The 16,562-nt window shown below is 38.8% G+C and overlaps 2 protein-coding genes across 9 annotated transcripts; both read left to right on the top strand.

Moving 5' to 3' along the window:
* Window positions 1-737: 737 nt before the first annotated feature.
* Window positions 738-16,346, top strand: LOC104899191 (CRIB domain-containing protein RIC10). 8 transcript variants are annotated; one of them, XM_019250860.3, is made up of 8 exons: window positions 738-1,479; window positions 2,274-2,309; window positions 2,424-2,474; window positions 3,214-3,271; window positions 14,169-14,287; window positions 14,405-14,508; window positions 14,630-14,735; window positions 15,570-16,346. In XM_019250860.3, exons 5-8 carry the CDS (start codon window positions 14,230-14,232, stop codon window positions 15,989-15,991), a joined length of 690 nt encoding a protein of 229 aa, XP_019106405.1. In that variant the 5' UTR covers window positions 738-1,479; window positions 2,274-2,309; window positions 2,424-2,474; window positions 3,214-3,271; window positions 14,169-14,229; the 3' UTR covers window positions 15,992-16,346. The 8 variants fall into 8 exon arrangements, with proteins under 8 accessions (XP_019106405.1, XP_019106404.1, XP_048504167.1 ...); XM_019250859.3 differs by having other exon boundaries at window positions 2,274-2,329; XM_048648210.2 differs by having other exon boundaries at window positions 2,424-3,271.
* LOC104899233 (uncharacterized) lies at window positions 7,851-8,306 on the top strand. Its single transcript, XM_010686386.1, has one exon. The coding sequence runs from the start codon at window positions 7,851-7,853 to the stop codon at window positions 8,304-8,306; it is 456 nt and encodes a 151-aa protein (XP_010684688.1).
* Window positions 16,347-16,562: the final 216 nt, after the last annotated feature.

The raw sequence follows: 16,562 nt of genomic DNA, 5'->3' as shown, positions 1-16,562 counted from the left end.
ATTTAGGGACGGAATTTTAGAATCCGTCTCTAAATTTAGAGACGGATTCTAAAAATCCGTCTCTAAATTCAAATATGAATATTTTATTGCGCTTCTTTAATTTAGGGACGGATTTTAAAAATCCGTCTCTAAGTTAGAGACGGATTTTAGAAATCCGTCTCTAATTTAGGGACGGATTATAAAATCCGTCTCTAATTTAGGGACGGGTTTGAAAATCCGTCTCTAAATTAGGGACGGATTTTTTGAATCCGTCTCTAATATTTCTTCTACATATTACCAATATTATGTAGAGAAGTATACAAGTTGTATTTGGTGTAGTTGGTTGGAGCTTCTTCTCGTTTCTTTGAGGTTACAAGTTCGATTCTTACGAACAGCGATTCTTGCGACTGTGGAGTCTTCTTATCCTTTCCCTTGTAGAGCTGAACCGGGTTTACTTAAGGGATATTCCTAAATGGTAATGAGATCAACTTGAACTAGGTAGGTAATAATAGGTGATTAAATATAATCATGATAATATTAGGAACTATCGTGTTGTTAATTTCGTTTATATATTTTTTATATTTTCAGCGAATTTAGAGACGGATTTTCGAAATCCGTCTCTAAGCCCATATAGCGACGGATTTGACTTATTTAGGGACGGATTTTGTCCGTCTCTAAACCCGGGAAGACATAATCCCAGCACGATTTGTGCAGCTATAGTGTTTATATTAACCCCGAGAGAGGGTACTTCGTCCCCTCGAGCAGTTTTATGGACCATAAGGTCCTCCCCTCGGCTGTCACGAGATATCAATTATATGCTGCTATTATGGAGTTCTTATATCATGGAATATTGATAGCTAAGGTGAATTGTAATTAGATTACTTTAGTATAAAATTCGTAATCCTACTTACATAAAGGATTTTATGTCGATTGCTTATTGCTTTGTGCTTTGTAAAATAATTGCTAAAATTCTTACTCAGAGAATACAATTAATGATTGGCCATGTTGTTGATCTTGCTCAAGTTGGTTTTATGCCTATCATCTCTAATAATATCTTATTAGCTACTAAGCTTGTAATAGACTATTCCACTAAGCATGTGAGTCCAAGATGTATGTTAAAAAGTGATCTTATGAAGGCTTATCACTCTATTGAATGGTCATTCCTTAGAGTTGTTCTTGATTGGGTTTTCCTCCGAAATTTGTTGCTTTGATTATGACTTATGTGTCTTCAATGTCTTATTATATTGATTAATGGGCTCCCTAGTCCTCCCTTCTTTGCCAAAAAAGGTTTGAGGTAGGGAGATCCCATGTCTCCCATTTTATTTGCTATCTGTATGGAATACTTATTCAGATGCTTGGGAAGACTGAAAAATATTCCTGAGTTTTACTTCCATCCAAGATGTGAGAAACTGGGCATCACACACTTCATGTTTCTAGAGCTGATACAAGTTCATTTCAGTTTGTTTTTGAAGCTTTCCACAACTTCTCTGATGCTTTCAGGTTAGAAGCTAATCTTGATAAGAGTATTTTCTTTATTGTTGGTGTTGATGGTAATAGAGCTCTCATATTACAAGCTTTAATTCAAGTTCCTTTTGGAACTATCCCATTCAGATATTTAGGTGTGTCTTTGGCCTCTAGGAAGCTATTTTACAATGAATGTAAACCTTTGATTGAGAAGGTTGTATCTAGGATTAAGAGCTAGACAGTTAAAAAGCTTTCCTATGCTGGTAGAGTACATCTCGTAGCTTCTGTAATTCAGGGTAATCAGCTTTATTGGAGTCAAATCTTCATAATGCCTAAGAAGGTCCTCACAGAAAGTCACAAGTATAGAGCTTATCTGTGGACTGGAGTAGATTCATCTTCCAAAAAGGCTCTAGTGTTTGGGATACTCTCTGTACCCCTAAGGTTTGTGGTGGTATGAACTCCAAAGATTTATTCACCTAGAATAAGGATGCAATTCCTAAGCTCTGTTGGGCTTTATCTAGAAAACAAGACAGGTTGCGGATTAACTGGTTGCATGCTTATTACATCAAGCATCATGATGTGTACCAGATCCCCCCCCCCCCCCCCCCCCAAAAAAAAAAAAAAAAAAGATTTTGACGGGCTTTCAAGAAGATTTTTGAAACAAGGGAGCTTCTTATTGGACATACTTCGTTCTTATTGGAACTTCTCTATTAAGCACCTCAATAAGCATACGAAAAGTGATGCAAAGAAAGTTCCTTGGAGAAGAGTTATCTGTAACAGCAAAGCAACTCCTAAAGCTATTTTATTGTTTGGTTGTGTTTTCATGGCAGAGTTAGCACTGAAACTACATGTTTCAATGGAGCCTGGTGAGTGGTGACTGATATGGGTAATGTTCTATGCAATAATTTTGAGGAAACATTGGAGCATTTTTTATATATTATTGTAGGCATAGTGCTCAGATTTGGAAGAGTTGTCTGCAGGTGTTCAATATTACTAGAGATGTTTTGCCTTGGAGTAATGAAGTTCAGCTGGTGAGTAAGCTTAATTAGTGGCAAACAACATGGCATTAAACATATTATAACATGCTTTTCATTGAAGCAATCTATCACATATGGTTGTAGAGAAATCAGAAGATTTTTAATCAAACTCTGTTCAACCCTCAGTCCCTCAAGAGACTATGTAGCTCATTGTTTTTCCAGTTGCTACTAGAGTAGATGCTACTCTTAGGAGTAAGCTATTATTGTAGCTGTGTCGTAAGGTGTTTGTTGTTTCATTGGGTTTTTGTATGCTGGTTTTGTAAAACTGAGTTTGTTCAGGAGTAGATTGGACTGATCTGGGTTGTACCTGATTCCAAATCCTGCCTAGAAGGTGGGGGAATATGGTATAATTTTGGATTTTGTCTTATGGTGGATAGGTTGTATCATATTTATTTATTTTTTTCAATAAAAGATTTGAATTGCCAAAAAAAATAAGACTAATTTTTAGGTGACATGTTATTATGTAATCAAATTACTGGGGTTGCTAACAAGTTTTCTAATTATCTTATTAAGCGTTAGAACAGTTCTTAAGATCTTTGATTAGCAGGAATAAGCATGTGCGGTGATAAAAGCAATATATCATATAATCATGCTTACAAATATGAATAATATATAGAAATATAAAAGAAAGAGATTATAGAAGAATGTACAATATAGTGTTTATTCCTTAAAGATCTATATTATGACCATTGAATTGGAATTGACCCTCACGAGTTATACTTTTGTTGCCTAGGTCCTATATAATGATCTTAGGGATAAGCAATCTTGAAGCTTGAAAAGGAAATTCAAAGGTATGAATGTATTTGAATGAGTGGTAAAATGTGTGTGATTATGTGTTTGTAGAGAGGGTTTATGTAGTATGCAGGGTTGTATTCGTAGGGAAGAGTGCTCTAAAATCATGTGTATTTACGCGTAGGAAAATTGTTTGAATAAACCAAGCTATTTATAGGCAAAGAATTTCGAAAATAAGGCGAAGAGATAAGAAGATATCGTGCGCCTAACGCACAGCTAGTTCTAAGCACACATCTATGCGTTAGGCGCATTGTCTGTGTGTCTCGCGCGCTGGACTTGCATTTTCCGAATTTGGTGGTGTAACTACACTGCACACGCGCAATATCTTGCGCCAGATGCAATGCTGATCTGACCAACTTTTTTGCTTGTTTTAAGGTCATCTTGATTCTTGATTATCCTTTAAGTTTGAAATCTGCTATCTTTCACAATAAAGTCTTAATTTTTCAAAATATCCTTTGAAAATTAATTATATGAAATAATTAATATTAAAATAATAAAAACGCAATTAATTATCAAGAATAATTAATTGGGGCTTTAAAAGCTGGCTTGGATTTATATAAATAGAATTTATATTTTAGAAATGCTTTTAGGATTTGCTTGTTCGATTGGTCTTGATTTGTAGCAGGCCAATTAGAACGACGGTAGGTTTCATAATTGGATACCAAATGGGAGATACAATGTTGTGTCTACACCACAGAATCCCGAAAGTTGAAACTGGAGAGAAAAGAGACAAAATTATGTCATCATTTACGAAAATGGAGGACAGAGGACTTTATATTTGCAAGACGAAGGTGGATTTTGGAATTTGGGGAGAGAGAAATTGATGCCTAGTGGTGTTGGTGAAGTTAATTCAGTGTTGGTGGTTTTTCCATTGAGCCAGGACGGGGTCAATTAGGATTAATTAGGACAATACGACCAATTTGAGGTTAATTAGGGTCATAAATAAAATTAAGCGTTAATCACTAATAGAATGAACCGCCTTAAGTCATTAAAGGTATTCTCTATATTTCACATAAAACTTTTGGGGTATATGATAAATTTTGAAAGCATCGAGGGCATATGGTGAATGAAAAAATTTATCGGGGTATATGATTTAAAAACCGTTAAGATTATTACTTGGTGTATCTAATTTATAAATATGTTAAACCTAAACGGAAAAACATATTTTTTTTAGAAAATACAGATTCTGGTGCAACCGGTCCAAAATAGGACTAGACCAAAAAAAATTGGTCCCAATCCACATAATAACCTGATCCTGGTCCACTGTTCCGGTCTGGTGTGGTCTTAGACCGGTGTACACCCTTGGATGAGATTGTTCCCGTCAATTTTTCCTAATGCAATGGAACATTTAAATATTTAAACTAGAGACAAAAAGATTCTGAAACATAAGGAGGGTAATAAATTCATAAAATTACACTGTGTATGGAAAGATAAAAATAAAAAAAACATATGAAAATTTTCATTTCCCAATGGGAAACATAAGAACAACAATAGAAAAACGGAAGGAATATTTACTTAAATATTATTTCCTATTTGTGATTTGTAGATTGACTTAAAATATAATTGTATGGGTAATAGCCTAGTGCGCTAACGGACAGTACAATGGCCGATAGCAAAAGTCTGAGACGTGAGCTCACATCAAACAAATTAAATATCCTTTACTTAAGGGTCGGGACTGTCGTCGCGGCCACAAAAGAGGACAAAACAAAGGGAATCTTCCCTCTGAAAGATTCATCACAGCCATACACGTGTCAAAAGGATTACCTACCCTGTCAGATGAATAGTACGCTTTAAAAAGCCGAATAATACTATTCCTGCAAGTACATTCTCTTTCATACTAAATATAGCTTATCTCTCTCTCTAAACTTTCTCTCTCTATATTCCTATCGGGCACTAGCTGACTTGGGCCCGTCGGAGGGGGTTTCCTCACAACCACCCCGAGGGTAGCTCACGGTTTTTCTCTTGCAGCTCATCATTCACGGACATCCCCTTTCATTGTCGGACACTCCTTGGGCCCGTCATCGTTTCCAATAGCAGAACAACTGGCGCTAGAAGGAGGGGACTTCCTATCCTTTTAAGGTAGCAGTCATGGATGATGCAAACAACAACGTTAGTCACGGTCCCCAAGAACTCGAAGTTGGTCAAACTTCCTCTCAGCCTGTTATCACTGGAGCATTAGGGAACCCACAGTTCCATTACCGGACACTAGGGAACGAAGAGCAGACTCCAAAGAGCAATGTACCGTTCAACCTGGCTCAACTGAGTCAGTTCTCTCCCGAACAGTTGCAAACTGTGGCATCCTTCATTCAGATGCTAACAGGTAATCCTCAACAGAACACTCCTCCTACTGAACAGCTTGGCGGAACCCGTAAGCGACCACTAGCTACGGCCGGTAGGAACGCTGACGGCACCCCGCTCCGGAAGATGCAGTCCTTGGGTAAAGACGGGTGTGATATGGAGAAGAGGATAGACTGATCTGACTATGAGGAAGCAATTTTGGAGACAGATTAGTTATACCATTCTGAAGAGGAGACTCAGGGTTACTCCTGCCATGAGTACAGCGCCACTGCTGCTAGTAACTATTCGGCAGGGGTTCACCTTCTTATCAAGCCGAAACTCTCTCCTTTCACTCCAGAGATACTAAACCATCCCATGACGAGAATCAAGATGCCGTCCTCTAAGTATGACGGCACGTCGGATCCAGATGATCATGTGGTGGCCTATGAAGGTCATATGTTCCTGTACACGCAGGAGGACGCCATCTGGTGTAAGGTCTTCCCATCGACTCTGACCGGGATAGGTCAGACGTGGTTTAAAAGTCTCAAACCAGGTAGCATCTCTAGCTTCTCTCAGTTATCATCTACCTTTAGTACACACTTTGTAAGCAATAGGCGCCGCGAGCAGACTATCGGAGAGTTGCTTTCTGTTAAGCAAGGTGCAAACGGAAGTCTGAGAGACTATATTGTCCATTTCAATGTTGGAAATCCGTCTCTAATCTTAGAGACGGGTTTTGAAAATTTGTCTCTAAGTTTAGAGACGGATTTCCGAAATCCGTCTCTAAGTTTAGAGACGGATTTCCGAAATCCGTCTCTAAGTTTAGAGACGGATTTCCAAAAATCCGTCTCTAAATTCGCTGAAAATATGAAAAATATATAAACGAAAGTAATAACACGATAGTTCATAATATTATCATGATTATATTTAATCACCTAATTACCTACCTAGTTCAAGTTGATCTTATTATCATTTTGGAATATGCGTTAAGAAAACCCGGTTCAGCTCTACAAGGGAAAGGATAAGAAGACTCCACAATCGCAAGAATCGCTGTTGGTAGGAATCGAACTTGTGACCTCAAAGAAACGAGAAGAAGCTCCAACCAACTACACCAAATACAACTTGTATACTTCTCTACGTAATATTGGTAATATGTAGAAGAAATATTAGAGACGGATTCAAAAATCCGTCCCTAATTTAGAGTCGGATTCAAAAATCCGTCCCTAATTTAGAGACGGATTCAAAAATCCGTCCTTAATTTAGAGACGGTTTTTAAATCCGTCCCTAATGTAGAGACGGATTTTCAAAATCCGTCCCTAAATTAAATATGTGCAATAAAATAATCATATCTAAATTTAGAGACGGATTTTTTAAATCCGTCCCTAAATTAGAGATGAGTTTATAAAATTTGTCTCTAAATTAAAGAACTGCAATAAAATATTTATATTTAAATTTAGAGACGGATTTTTAAAATCCGTCTCTAAAGTTAGAGACGGATTTTAAAAATCCGTCCCTAAATTAGAGACGGATTTGTAAAATCTGTCTCTAACTTAGAGATGGATTTTTAAAATCCGTCCCTAAATTAAAGAAGCGCAATAAAATATTCATAATTAAATTTAGAGACGGATTTTAGAAATCCGTCTCTAAGTTAGGGACGGATTTTAGAAATCCGTCGCTAAATTAGAGACGGATTTTTAAAATCCGTCTCTAAATTATTTAGAGACAGATTTTTAAAATCCGTCTCTAAATAAATTTAGAGACGGATTATCAGTATTCCGTCTCTAAATTAGAAACGGATATATATTCGTCGCCAAAAATCCGTTGCAATATGAGCTTTTTTTTGTAGGGAACGAAGAGCAGACTCCAAAGAGCAATGTACCGTTCAACCTGGCTCAACTGAGTCAGTTCTCTCCCGAACAGTTGCAAACTGTGGCATCCTTCATTCAGATGCTAATAGGTAATCCTCAACAGAACACTCCTCCTACTGAACAGCTTGGCGGAACCCGTAAGCGACCACTGGCTACGGCCGGTAGGAACGCTGACGGCACCCCACTCCGGAAGATGCAGTCCTTGGGTAAAGACGGGTGTGATATGGAGAAGAGGATAGACCGATTTGACTATGAGGAAGCAATTTTGGAGACAGATTAGCTATACCATTCTGAAGAGGAGACTCAGGGTTACTCCTGCCATGAGTACAGCGCCACTGCTGCTAATAATTATTCGGCAGGGGTTCACCTTCTTATCAAGCCGAAACTCTCTCCTTTCACTCCAGAGATACTAAACCATCCCATGACGAGAATCAAGATGCCGTCCTCTAAGTATGACGGCACGTCGGATCCAGATGATCATGTGGTGGCCTATGAAGGTCATATGTTCCTGTACACGCAGGAGGACGCCATCTGGTGTAAGGTCTTCCCATCGACTCTGACCGGGATAGGTCAGACGTGGTTTAAAAGTCTCAAACCAGGTAGCATCTCTAGCTTCTCTCAGTTATCATCTACCTTCAGTACACACTTTGTAAGCAGTAGGCGCCGCGAGCAGACTATCGGAGAGTTGCTTTCTGTTACGCAAGGTGCAAACGGAAGTCTGAGAGACTATATTGTCCATTTCAATGTTGAAGCGGTCTCGATACCTAGACTGCAGCAAGATGTGGCCGTGTTGGCCTTAATGACAAGGCTTAAGGAAGGATCGCCATTTTTGGAATTACCTGGGCCGGAAGTCTTATACATCCTTGGGTCCAGTCCTTGGCAAGGCCAATGATTACATCAGAGGAGAAGAATTTGACAAGGCAGTAAGCAACCGCGAATCAGATAAAAAAGAGGATAAGCAGAAAAAAGAGAAGGGCCGCGAAAATGAACGCGGCAGGGATGAAAGAAGACTAGAATCAAATATGGTCAAAAGAGTGAATGACCGAGACAGAGAGAACGAAAGATATGACCAAGACAGAAGGGACCGCGAAAAAAGCGGCCGGGAGGTGGTTGAACGCAAGGAGAGATTCGATGCGTATACTCAACTCACCACCTCTAGAAGCCAGATCTTTCTGATGAACAAGGATAGTGACAAATGGCAACGTCCGAAACTGATGTTCCATAAGAACCGAGACAAGAGTAAATGGTGTGATTTCCACGGGGATCACGACCACCTGACTGAGGATTGCCGACATTTAAAAGATAATTTGGAGGAATTGATAAGAAGAGGGTATTTCAGCCAGTCGAAAGCTCAGACCAAAGAAGGAGATTTGGTAAAGCCAGTAAACCGTAATGTCCAATCTCGGATCAGTGAAATCCATGTGATCAGCGGAGGTCCCATCCACGGAGGTTGTATAAATGGGGCAAAGGTAAGCTTAAAAGAATTCAGGCATCATGTCAACTTCAATGAAAGCTTGCCATGGAAGAAGCCGCCAGCAATGCCGGCAATGTCATTCACTCTAAAGGACATTGAACATGTCGTTTATCCCCATGACGACCCTTTAGTGGTAACTTTGAAGATCTCAAACTGCCTGGTCCACAGAATCTTGGTGGATGGAGGCATGTCTACTAACATCCTATACCTATCAACATTTGAAAAGTTGATGATTGGCCGGGAGTACTTGAAGCCGGTTAGATACCCAGTCATTGGGTTCACAGGAACGTTAGTGGTACCAGAAGGATTAATTTCACTCCCGGTGCGCATTGGAGAAAATGGCATAGCTAGGGACGTCATGGCTGAATTTTTGGTGGTAGATGTCCCAGGAGCGTACAACGCCATTATAGGACGTCCTTTCATTCATGACGTCCAGGGGGTTGTCTCTACTTATCATCTGACAATGCTGTATGTCTCCAATGGCGAAGCTACATCAAGACCGAAGGGCAACCAGGAGATAGCGAGATCGTGTTATCTCACGGCACTAAAGCAGCCCGCCAGGAGGTTCCAGTAGATAATCTTGACCCGCCATCAAGAAAGCAAAGAAGAGCTAAGTGGAAAGCCCAAGATGAGGAGAAGGAGAACAATGAAGCAGACGAAGTAGAAGCATTCCAGAAAGGTAGAGCAGTCCCACTGGAATATCTGGAGTCCCGGCCAGAGGATGAGCCGAGACCAAAGCCAGATGGGAAAACTAGGCAAGAAATGCTGGAAGATGATCCTGCTAGAGCGGTCGCTGTCGGGATGGACATGGACCTAGAGGTCAGGATCAACCTGGTGACTTTCCTTCGAGAAAATGCTGACGTATTCGCATTCTCGGCAGATGAGATGCCGGGAATAGACCCGACCGTGATGGTTCATCGTCTAAACGTCGACAGCGCAATCCGCCCAATAAAGCAGAAGAAAAGGGCTTTCTCGGCCGAGAAGAATAAAGCAATCAAAGAAGAGGTGGAAAATTGATAGCAGCCGATTTCATTGAGCCATGCGATTATCCGGAATGGCTGGCAAACGTGGTAATGGTGAAAAAAGCCAACGCGCAATGGTGCATGTGTGTTGATTTCACAAATCTTAATAGAGCATGCCCAAAGGATTGCTACCCTTTGCCAAGGATAGATCAGCTAGTAGACTCCACTAGCGGACATGCCTTACTGAGCTTTATAGACACATTCTTGGGCTATCATCAGATCAGTCTACTGAAGGAGGACCGGAAGAAAACAGCATTCATTACAGATGGAGGTGTAGACAATTACAAAGCAATGCCTTTCGGTTTGCGAAATGCTGGCGCGACCTATTAGAAGTTGGTCGACAAGGTCTTCGTGGACCAGAAAGGGCGCAACATAGAAGTATATGTGGATGACTCCATAGTAAAAAGCAAAATTGACCGCGAGTACCTGGCCGACTTGGAGGAAATGTTCAGCACGCTGAGAAAATACAAAATGAAATTAAACCCAAAGAAGTGTGTCTTTGGAGTAAGAGCGGGAAAGTTCTTAGGGTTTATGGTCAGCAAAAGGGGCATTGATGCGAACCCGGACAAAGTTCAAGCAATCATGAATTTACCAGAGCCAAAAGGGGTCAAGGACATCCATAGGTTGACGGGAAGAATGGTCGCCTTGACAAGATTCATCTCAAAATCAGCCGACAAGGCTCTGCCATTTTTTGCGTTGTTAAGAGGAAATAAGATGTTTAAATGGGGAGAAGAGCAGAGTAAAGCCTTCTTGGCTGTCAAAGAGCATCTGACGAAACTGCCAACAATATATAGGCCCGAGACTGGAGTACATTGCAGTTATATATCCCTGCTTCGCCTAAGACCACAGCGGCGATATTGTTAGTGGAAAAAGAGAAGCGGCAGCACCCCATATAGTTTGTCAGCCACATCCTTAACGATCCAGAAGGCCGTTACTAGTTGATTGAAAAAATGGCGTTGGCAATTGTCATAGCGCCATAAAGCTTAGACCCTATTTTGTCTGTCATCCAATCCAGGTATTAACAAATCAATCGCTGGAGAAAGCGCTGCAAAGGATGGATACCTTAGGGTGTTTGCTGAAATATGTTGTCGAGTTGTCAGAGTATGATATTCAGTATAGGCCGCGAACGGCCATAAAGGCCCCAGCGTTGGCGGATTTTATAACAAAGCATACGAAGAGGAAGAAACGGAAGAGAAGGAATCATGAATGCTTGAGGTTGATGGGTCTTCGGCCGCGAGTGGAGCAGGTGCCAGGATCGTAATAACCAGCCCAGAAGGGAACGTATTTGAGTATGCGATTAAATTTGCATTCCCAGCCTCAAACAATGAGTCATAGTATGAAGCAACCATTGCTGGACTAAGAATGTGCATCGTAGCCGGAGCTAAGAGCGTCCTTTTGAAAACAGACTCACAGTTGGTTAGCGGCCAAGTTAGAGGAGAATTTAAGGCCCGGGAGGCCAATATGATAAAGTATGTGGAAAAAGCCAAAGAGGTAATATCTCAACTAGAGCAATTTGAGGTAGAGGCTATCCCAAGGGCCGAGAATACTAAAGCGGACGCACTGTCAAAGCTCCCCAGTTCAAACTTTGTCAATGTCGAGGGGATGGTGATTATTGACGTCCTAAGAGAAAAAAGCATCACTCACAAAGCAATCATGATAAACAGCATAAATCAGCAAGGGGAGTGGTTAACAAAACTAGTGGAGTACAAGCTGACAGGAGTGCTCCCAACCGATCCTATGTCCGTTAAGAAGCTGCGAAAGCAGGCAAATTGGTATGTGATATATCAGAATGAGCTGTACAAGAAATCATTTAGCTTGCCATTATTAAAATGCACAACGGCTGATGAAGCCGTGAAAATAATGGAAGAGATTCATCATGAAGGAATTTGTGGAAACCATATTGGGGAAAAGCATTGGCCCTGAAGGCGCTGAGAGCTGGGTTCTACTTAAGGGCCGGGACTGCCGTCGCGGCCACAAAAGAGGACAAAACAAAGGGAATCTTCCCTCTGACAAATTCATCACAGTCATACACGTGTCAAAGGATTACCTACCCTGTCAGATGAATAGTACGCCTATAAATAGCCGAATAGTACTATTCCTGCAGGTACATTCTCTTTTATACTAAATATAGCTTATCTCTCTCTCTAAACTTTCTCTCTCTATATTCATATCGGGCACTAGCTGACTTGAGCGTCGGAGGGGGTTTCCTCACAACCACCCCGAGGGTAGCTCACATTTGTTCTCTTGTAGCTCATCATTCATGGACATCCCTTTTCATTGTTGGACACTCCTTGGGTCCGTCACCGTTTCCAATACCGGAACAATAACATTTTTGCTATTATTTTTTAATTGTATATTTATTCAAATAACGCCTTGGCCTAAAACAGAACCGATCCAAGTTGACTCGATCCGACCGAACATGCCCTGCTTGCATAGACCCCACCAAAATCAAAAGCGATCTGTCCCGAAATTAGAAAGTTATGAAATATAGCTCGACTCAAAGTGACCCGTCCATTACCTAACCCGAACAACCCGTTTTCCACCTATACCTCAAAATAGGTGATCGCTCTCACATGTTCTGCACATTTTACGTTGTACTCATGTAAGTAAATTATGTGGTAAATGTAGGGAAAAAATGGTTGGAAGAAAATAGTTCAAACATATTCGTGAAAGCACCTAAAAATGTCCCGCCATTTAATTACCCCATATTGCCGAGAGATTAATATATTAATTATTTGCATGTCCGATACTTATGAATGTTAATTGGTCTGGTAAGAGACTGACTACTTTAAGTTTAAAATTAGGTACGGTCCAAGTCCAATATTAAGTAGAGAACATGTCATTTTTTTTAATATATATAGTGACTAGTTTAATCTATTTAGGGCCAATATAATCTATTTCGTGGCCAGTTTAATCTATTTAGTAACGACGTTCTCTAACCCATTCAGTCACTAGTTTAATGCATTTAGTGACTAGTTTAATCCGTTCGGTAAGACTACTGAGTTATTTTTTGACATCGTCTATTGTAATTTGAGAGTCAAGAACACAAAGGAAGGAGAAAAGAATGAATGACTAGGATAATGTTGGGTTAGAGTGAAATAGAATGGGCTTGTTAGAAAATTCAATTTTAAATTCGTCTAATTTTATGTTAAAAACGAAATACTTTGTGAAATATCTCTAAACGCTTATTCTATTAATTTGTGAAATATGTTTTGCAATTTGAGATCCTAAATGTAGATTTGACCAATGAAAGGTAGCTCTTCTCTTGTATTAACCTCCATTTAATCTGCGTGATTTTAGGATGCCATTATTAATAGTTATAAGAAATACTTTAACATACATCTAACCACTGACTTATTAAAAACATACTAACAATAGAAGATGAAGATGCTTCATTTTTTCCAATGACAACATGCTAAAATTTCGACCAGCGAATGGCTTCCATCAAGAGTTTATTAGCAAGACCACATTACCTTTCACCATCTAATTAACGAAAGCTCAGCCCTCCTTTATACATAGCTTTGCTTCCGTTAGTTCCCCTTTCTTTCTTTTTCAAAATCATTTTCCATTTTGTATGATATTCTATCTAGTTTTGGACAAAGAGAGGGAAAAAAAAGGAAGCCTTTTTCTTTGAACTAAATGTTCTCTCTTTGTCCTGCATTCTTCAATCATATACTATAAAACTTCTTCTAATTAATTGTGTCAAGATAGCAATTTGTTGGGTTAAATTAAATGTTCTATAAAGGTTTGCGTATCTTTAATCCTATCCTTTGTTTTCAATTCTTAAGGAGATTATTTTACTAGTTTGTATTCGGAATTAAGTAACTCGATATAATGTCAAGTTTAGGGGATGTTTGGTTCAAATAGAGGAACGGAAAGGAAATGGAATCAAGTAGAGAAAAGGAATGATAAAATAATTGTTTCTTTTATTGGGGGTTTGGTTCAACAAAAGAAAGAAATTGTAAAGAATGAAAAGGATTTTGTTACTGTTCTAATCTGGATGGTAACATTTTGAGAATTTTGGTTACCATTAAGGTTAACCTACTATCCAAATCAAACAATGAGAAATGGATTCAGAAGGCTTCCAAAAGCTCAACCAAACAAAGCCATAGATATAGATATCTAATGATTAGTTATTCAATCACTCATATATCTTAATAATCTTAACCTAATAACCATTATTATGATTCCTTCAAAAAAAATCATTAATATTTTGTATTCTTTTTTACTTTACCTTGATATACCACTTGTTTTGCAGTTGGCTCCGTGGGCAATGGAGATAGAGGATAGGAAGTAAAACATCGATATTTTTTTAGGTTATGAGCATAAAAATGAAGGGCCTACTGAAAGGCCTCAGATATATTTCTCAGATTTTTGGTATGTCTACCTAATTACTTACAAAAAAAATTATGTTGTATGAATTTGTGCATCACAGAAGTATGATAAAACCGCGATTAACGAGATCATTTGGGTTAATTATGATGTGATAAATAGAGGAAGAGGAGGAAGAGAAGGAGATGCAAATAGGCTTTCCTACAGATGTAAAGCATGTAGCTCATATTGGGTGGGATGGTCCATCTGTAAATTCACCTAGTTGGGTATGTTTTTGATTTAATTCCCATTTTCTCTAATAATTTCATGTATATATCCAAATCAAAGTTTAATAAGTTGTTTCATTTGAGTTTTTTTAACTAAGTTCTTGATGTGTTTGTTTGTTAGATGAATGAGTTTAAATCACCAGCACCAGGAAATGCATCATCTCCCGCACAAGTTAATGGAGAAGCTAATAATAAGGACGCTGAGGACGTCAATGGAGTTTCACAAGGTTCTTGTTTTCCATTCTCATCACTTGACCGTTATTCACCTTTTTATATGTAGAATTATATTTGGGAATAATGCCTGTAGGAGGTGTTGCATGATTGTCATATTTATTTTATAACAAGGTCTTTTGGGCAACTATGGGAGAAATAGGGGTTTTTCGAACTAGTAGAAGTTTTTACGTTCATTATAACTTCTAAGGGGGTGTTTGGTTCACATGATTCTGGTATCAAGTATGGGTTTAGAGTGAGCAAAACCTATACCTAGTGTTTGTTTAATTATTTGATAGATTTAAAACTCATTCCTCAAACCCATAAGGTATGGGGTTTGGAAACCCAAGGGGGAGATGGGTTTGGATCATACCAATACAACTAGATATTATATAGAAGAAAAAATTTCATTCCCAAATAAAAACCAAACACATGGTATTAAGTATCAAGTTCCAAACCTATACCACCTTGATTTCATTCTTCATTCCAAACCAATACCACTATGTGAACCAAACGCCCCCTAACTGCTAGAAATCTAGAGTTTCTCATGCCTATGAATAGTCAAACGAGTCCTTTAGATAAGACCTGTTCAATTTTGATCATATTTGAATGATGAATTATTAGTTTAAGTTTTCCGTAAATGGAAACAATAAACAATAAAACATGTAACATAAACAGGTTATTGTTACCATTCCAAATTCAAATACTTACATATCTCATAACAAACATATTCAAGTTAAATATTAAATACGTTGTAGGTAATGCTTTTCATTAATCTCATACCTAACATGCTCGAGTTGTATTTGATACATTGTAGGTTAATAATTTACTTGGTTGGTTTCAAATTGTAGGTTCATCCGCCAAGAAAAGTACAGTAAAAGATTCACCAGGGCGAGACTTGCCAGGATTGCCAAAGTCATCAAGACGACAACCATCAGTGGAGAGTATAGGGTCAGCAGACTCCCCAATGGGGAGTCCAAATCATAAATCAAGGTCTTCAAGGAGGCGCCATAAACATAAGGAAATTACTAGTCCTAGAGGTGAATCATCCAACTCTCAGACTCTTCCTAACATACCAAAGAAATCTCGAAGAAAGAAATCCAAAGATGGTGAAGGCTCACTCAAGTCATCTTCGAGGTCGAAAGAGAAAGGTTCAAGGAACGGATCAAGGCATGGATCTGATGACGGATCAGTGACTAAGCAGTACAACGGCGAGGCCAATTCGAGCTCGAGTTTGTCTTCGCTCAAGGAAGAGGAGGTGAAGGGATTGTAAACTAATTAAACACTCAGGTTAATTTTCAAGGGGCGTTAGGGAGCTTGATCTTCTACAAAAGCAAAGACTGCTAATATTGTCATTTGTTTGCTAAAAGAGGTGAAAGAGAGAAATGCCAGCAGTTAGCTTCTTAGAGAAGAAAGTTGGCTTCTTTTTGTTTGTTTTGTTGGGTTTATATTGGTAGATTTATGATTTCTCTGGAAAACAGCAAGATATTGTAAAGCTACGGAACAATATCTTCATTTTTTGAGCTTCATGTAGAATCTTCCCATCATTTGTAATATAGATGAGTAGGAAGAATATACAGGGAAAAGGCAAGAAAAGCACAAAACTCGTGTATTATTTTGCATACGTATAGAGATCCCATCCAAATTTTGTATTCAATTTTAGGTTGTTTAGAGGGATCAAATCTTTATGCTTTCTATAGATGAAATGTATACTTTCTTGTCAATGAGACTAGCTTAGCGTATGTTGCAAATTGCAAGTTTTGATAACAGAGTGAGAAAAATATTTATTATTCTTTCCACCTCTTAAACATTAAAAAGGGATTGACACATATTAAAGTTACTAG

Source organism: Beta vulgaris, chromosome 7 (assembly GCF_026745355.1).
Source record: "Beta vulgaris subsp. vulgaris cultivar EL10 chromosome 7, EL10.2, whole genome shotgun sequence".
NCBI classification, from domain to species: Eukaryota; Viridiplantae; Streptophyta; class Magnoliopsida; order Caryophyllales; family Amaranthaceae; genus Beta; species Beta vulgaris.
The sequence above is the reverse complement of the archived record's forward strand: the minus strand, read 5'-3'. Positions and strand labels throughout refer to the sequence as shown.

Excerpts from the sequence above, each read along its gene's own strand:
- LOC104899191 (XM_019250860.3), top strand. The coding sequence starts at position 14,230 with ATGAGCATAAAAATGAAGGGCCTACTGAAAGGCCTCAGATATATTTCT. Across the intron at positions 14,509-14,629 it reads CTGTAAATTCACCTAGTTGG|ATGAATGAGTTTAAATCACC; the intron begins GTATGTTTTTGA and ends TTTGTTTGTTAG. Across the intron at positions 14,736-15,569 it reads CGTCAATGGAGTTTCACAAG|GTTCATCCGCCAAGAAAAGT; the intron begins GTTCTTGTTTTC and ends TTCAAATTGTAG.
- LOC104899233 (XM_010686386.1), top strand. The coding sequence starts at position 7,851 with ATGCCGTCCTCTAAGTATGACGGCACGTCGGATCCAGATGATCATGTG.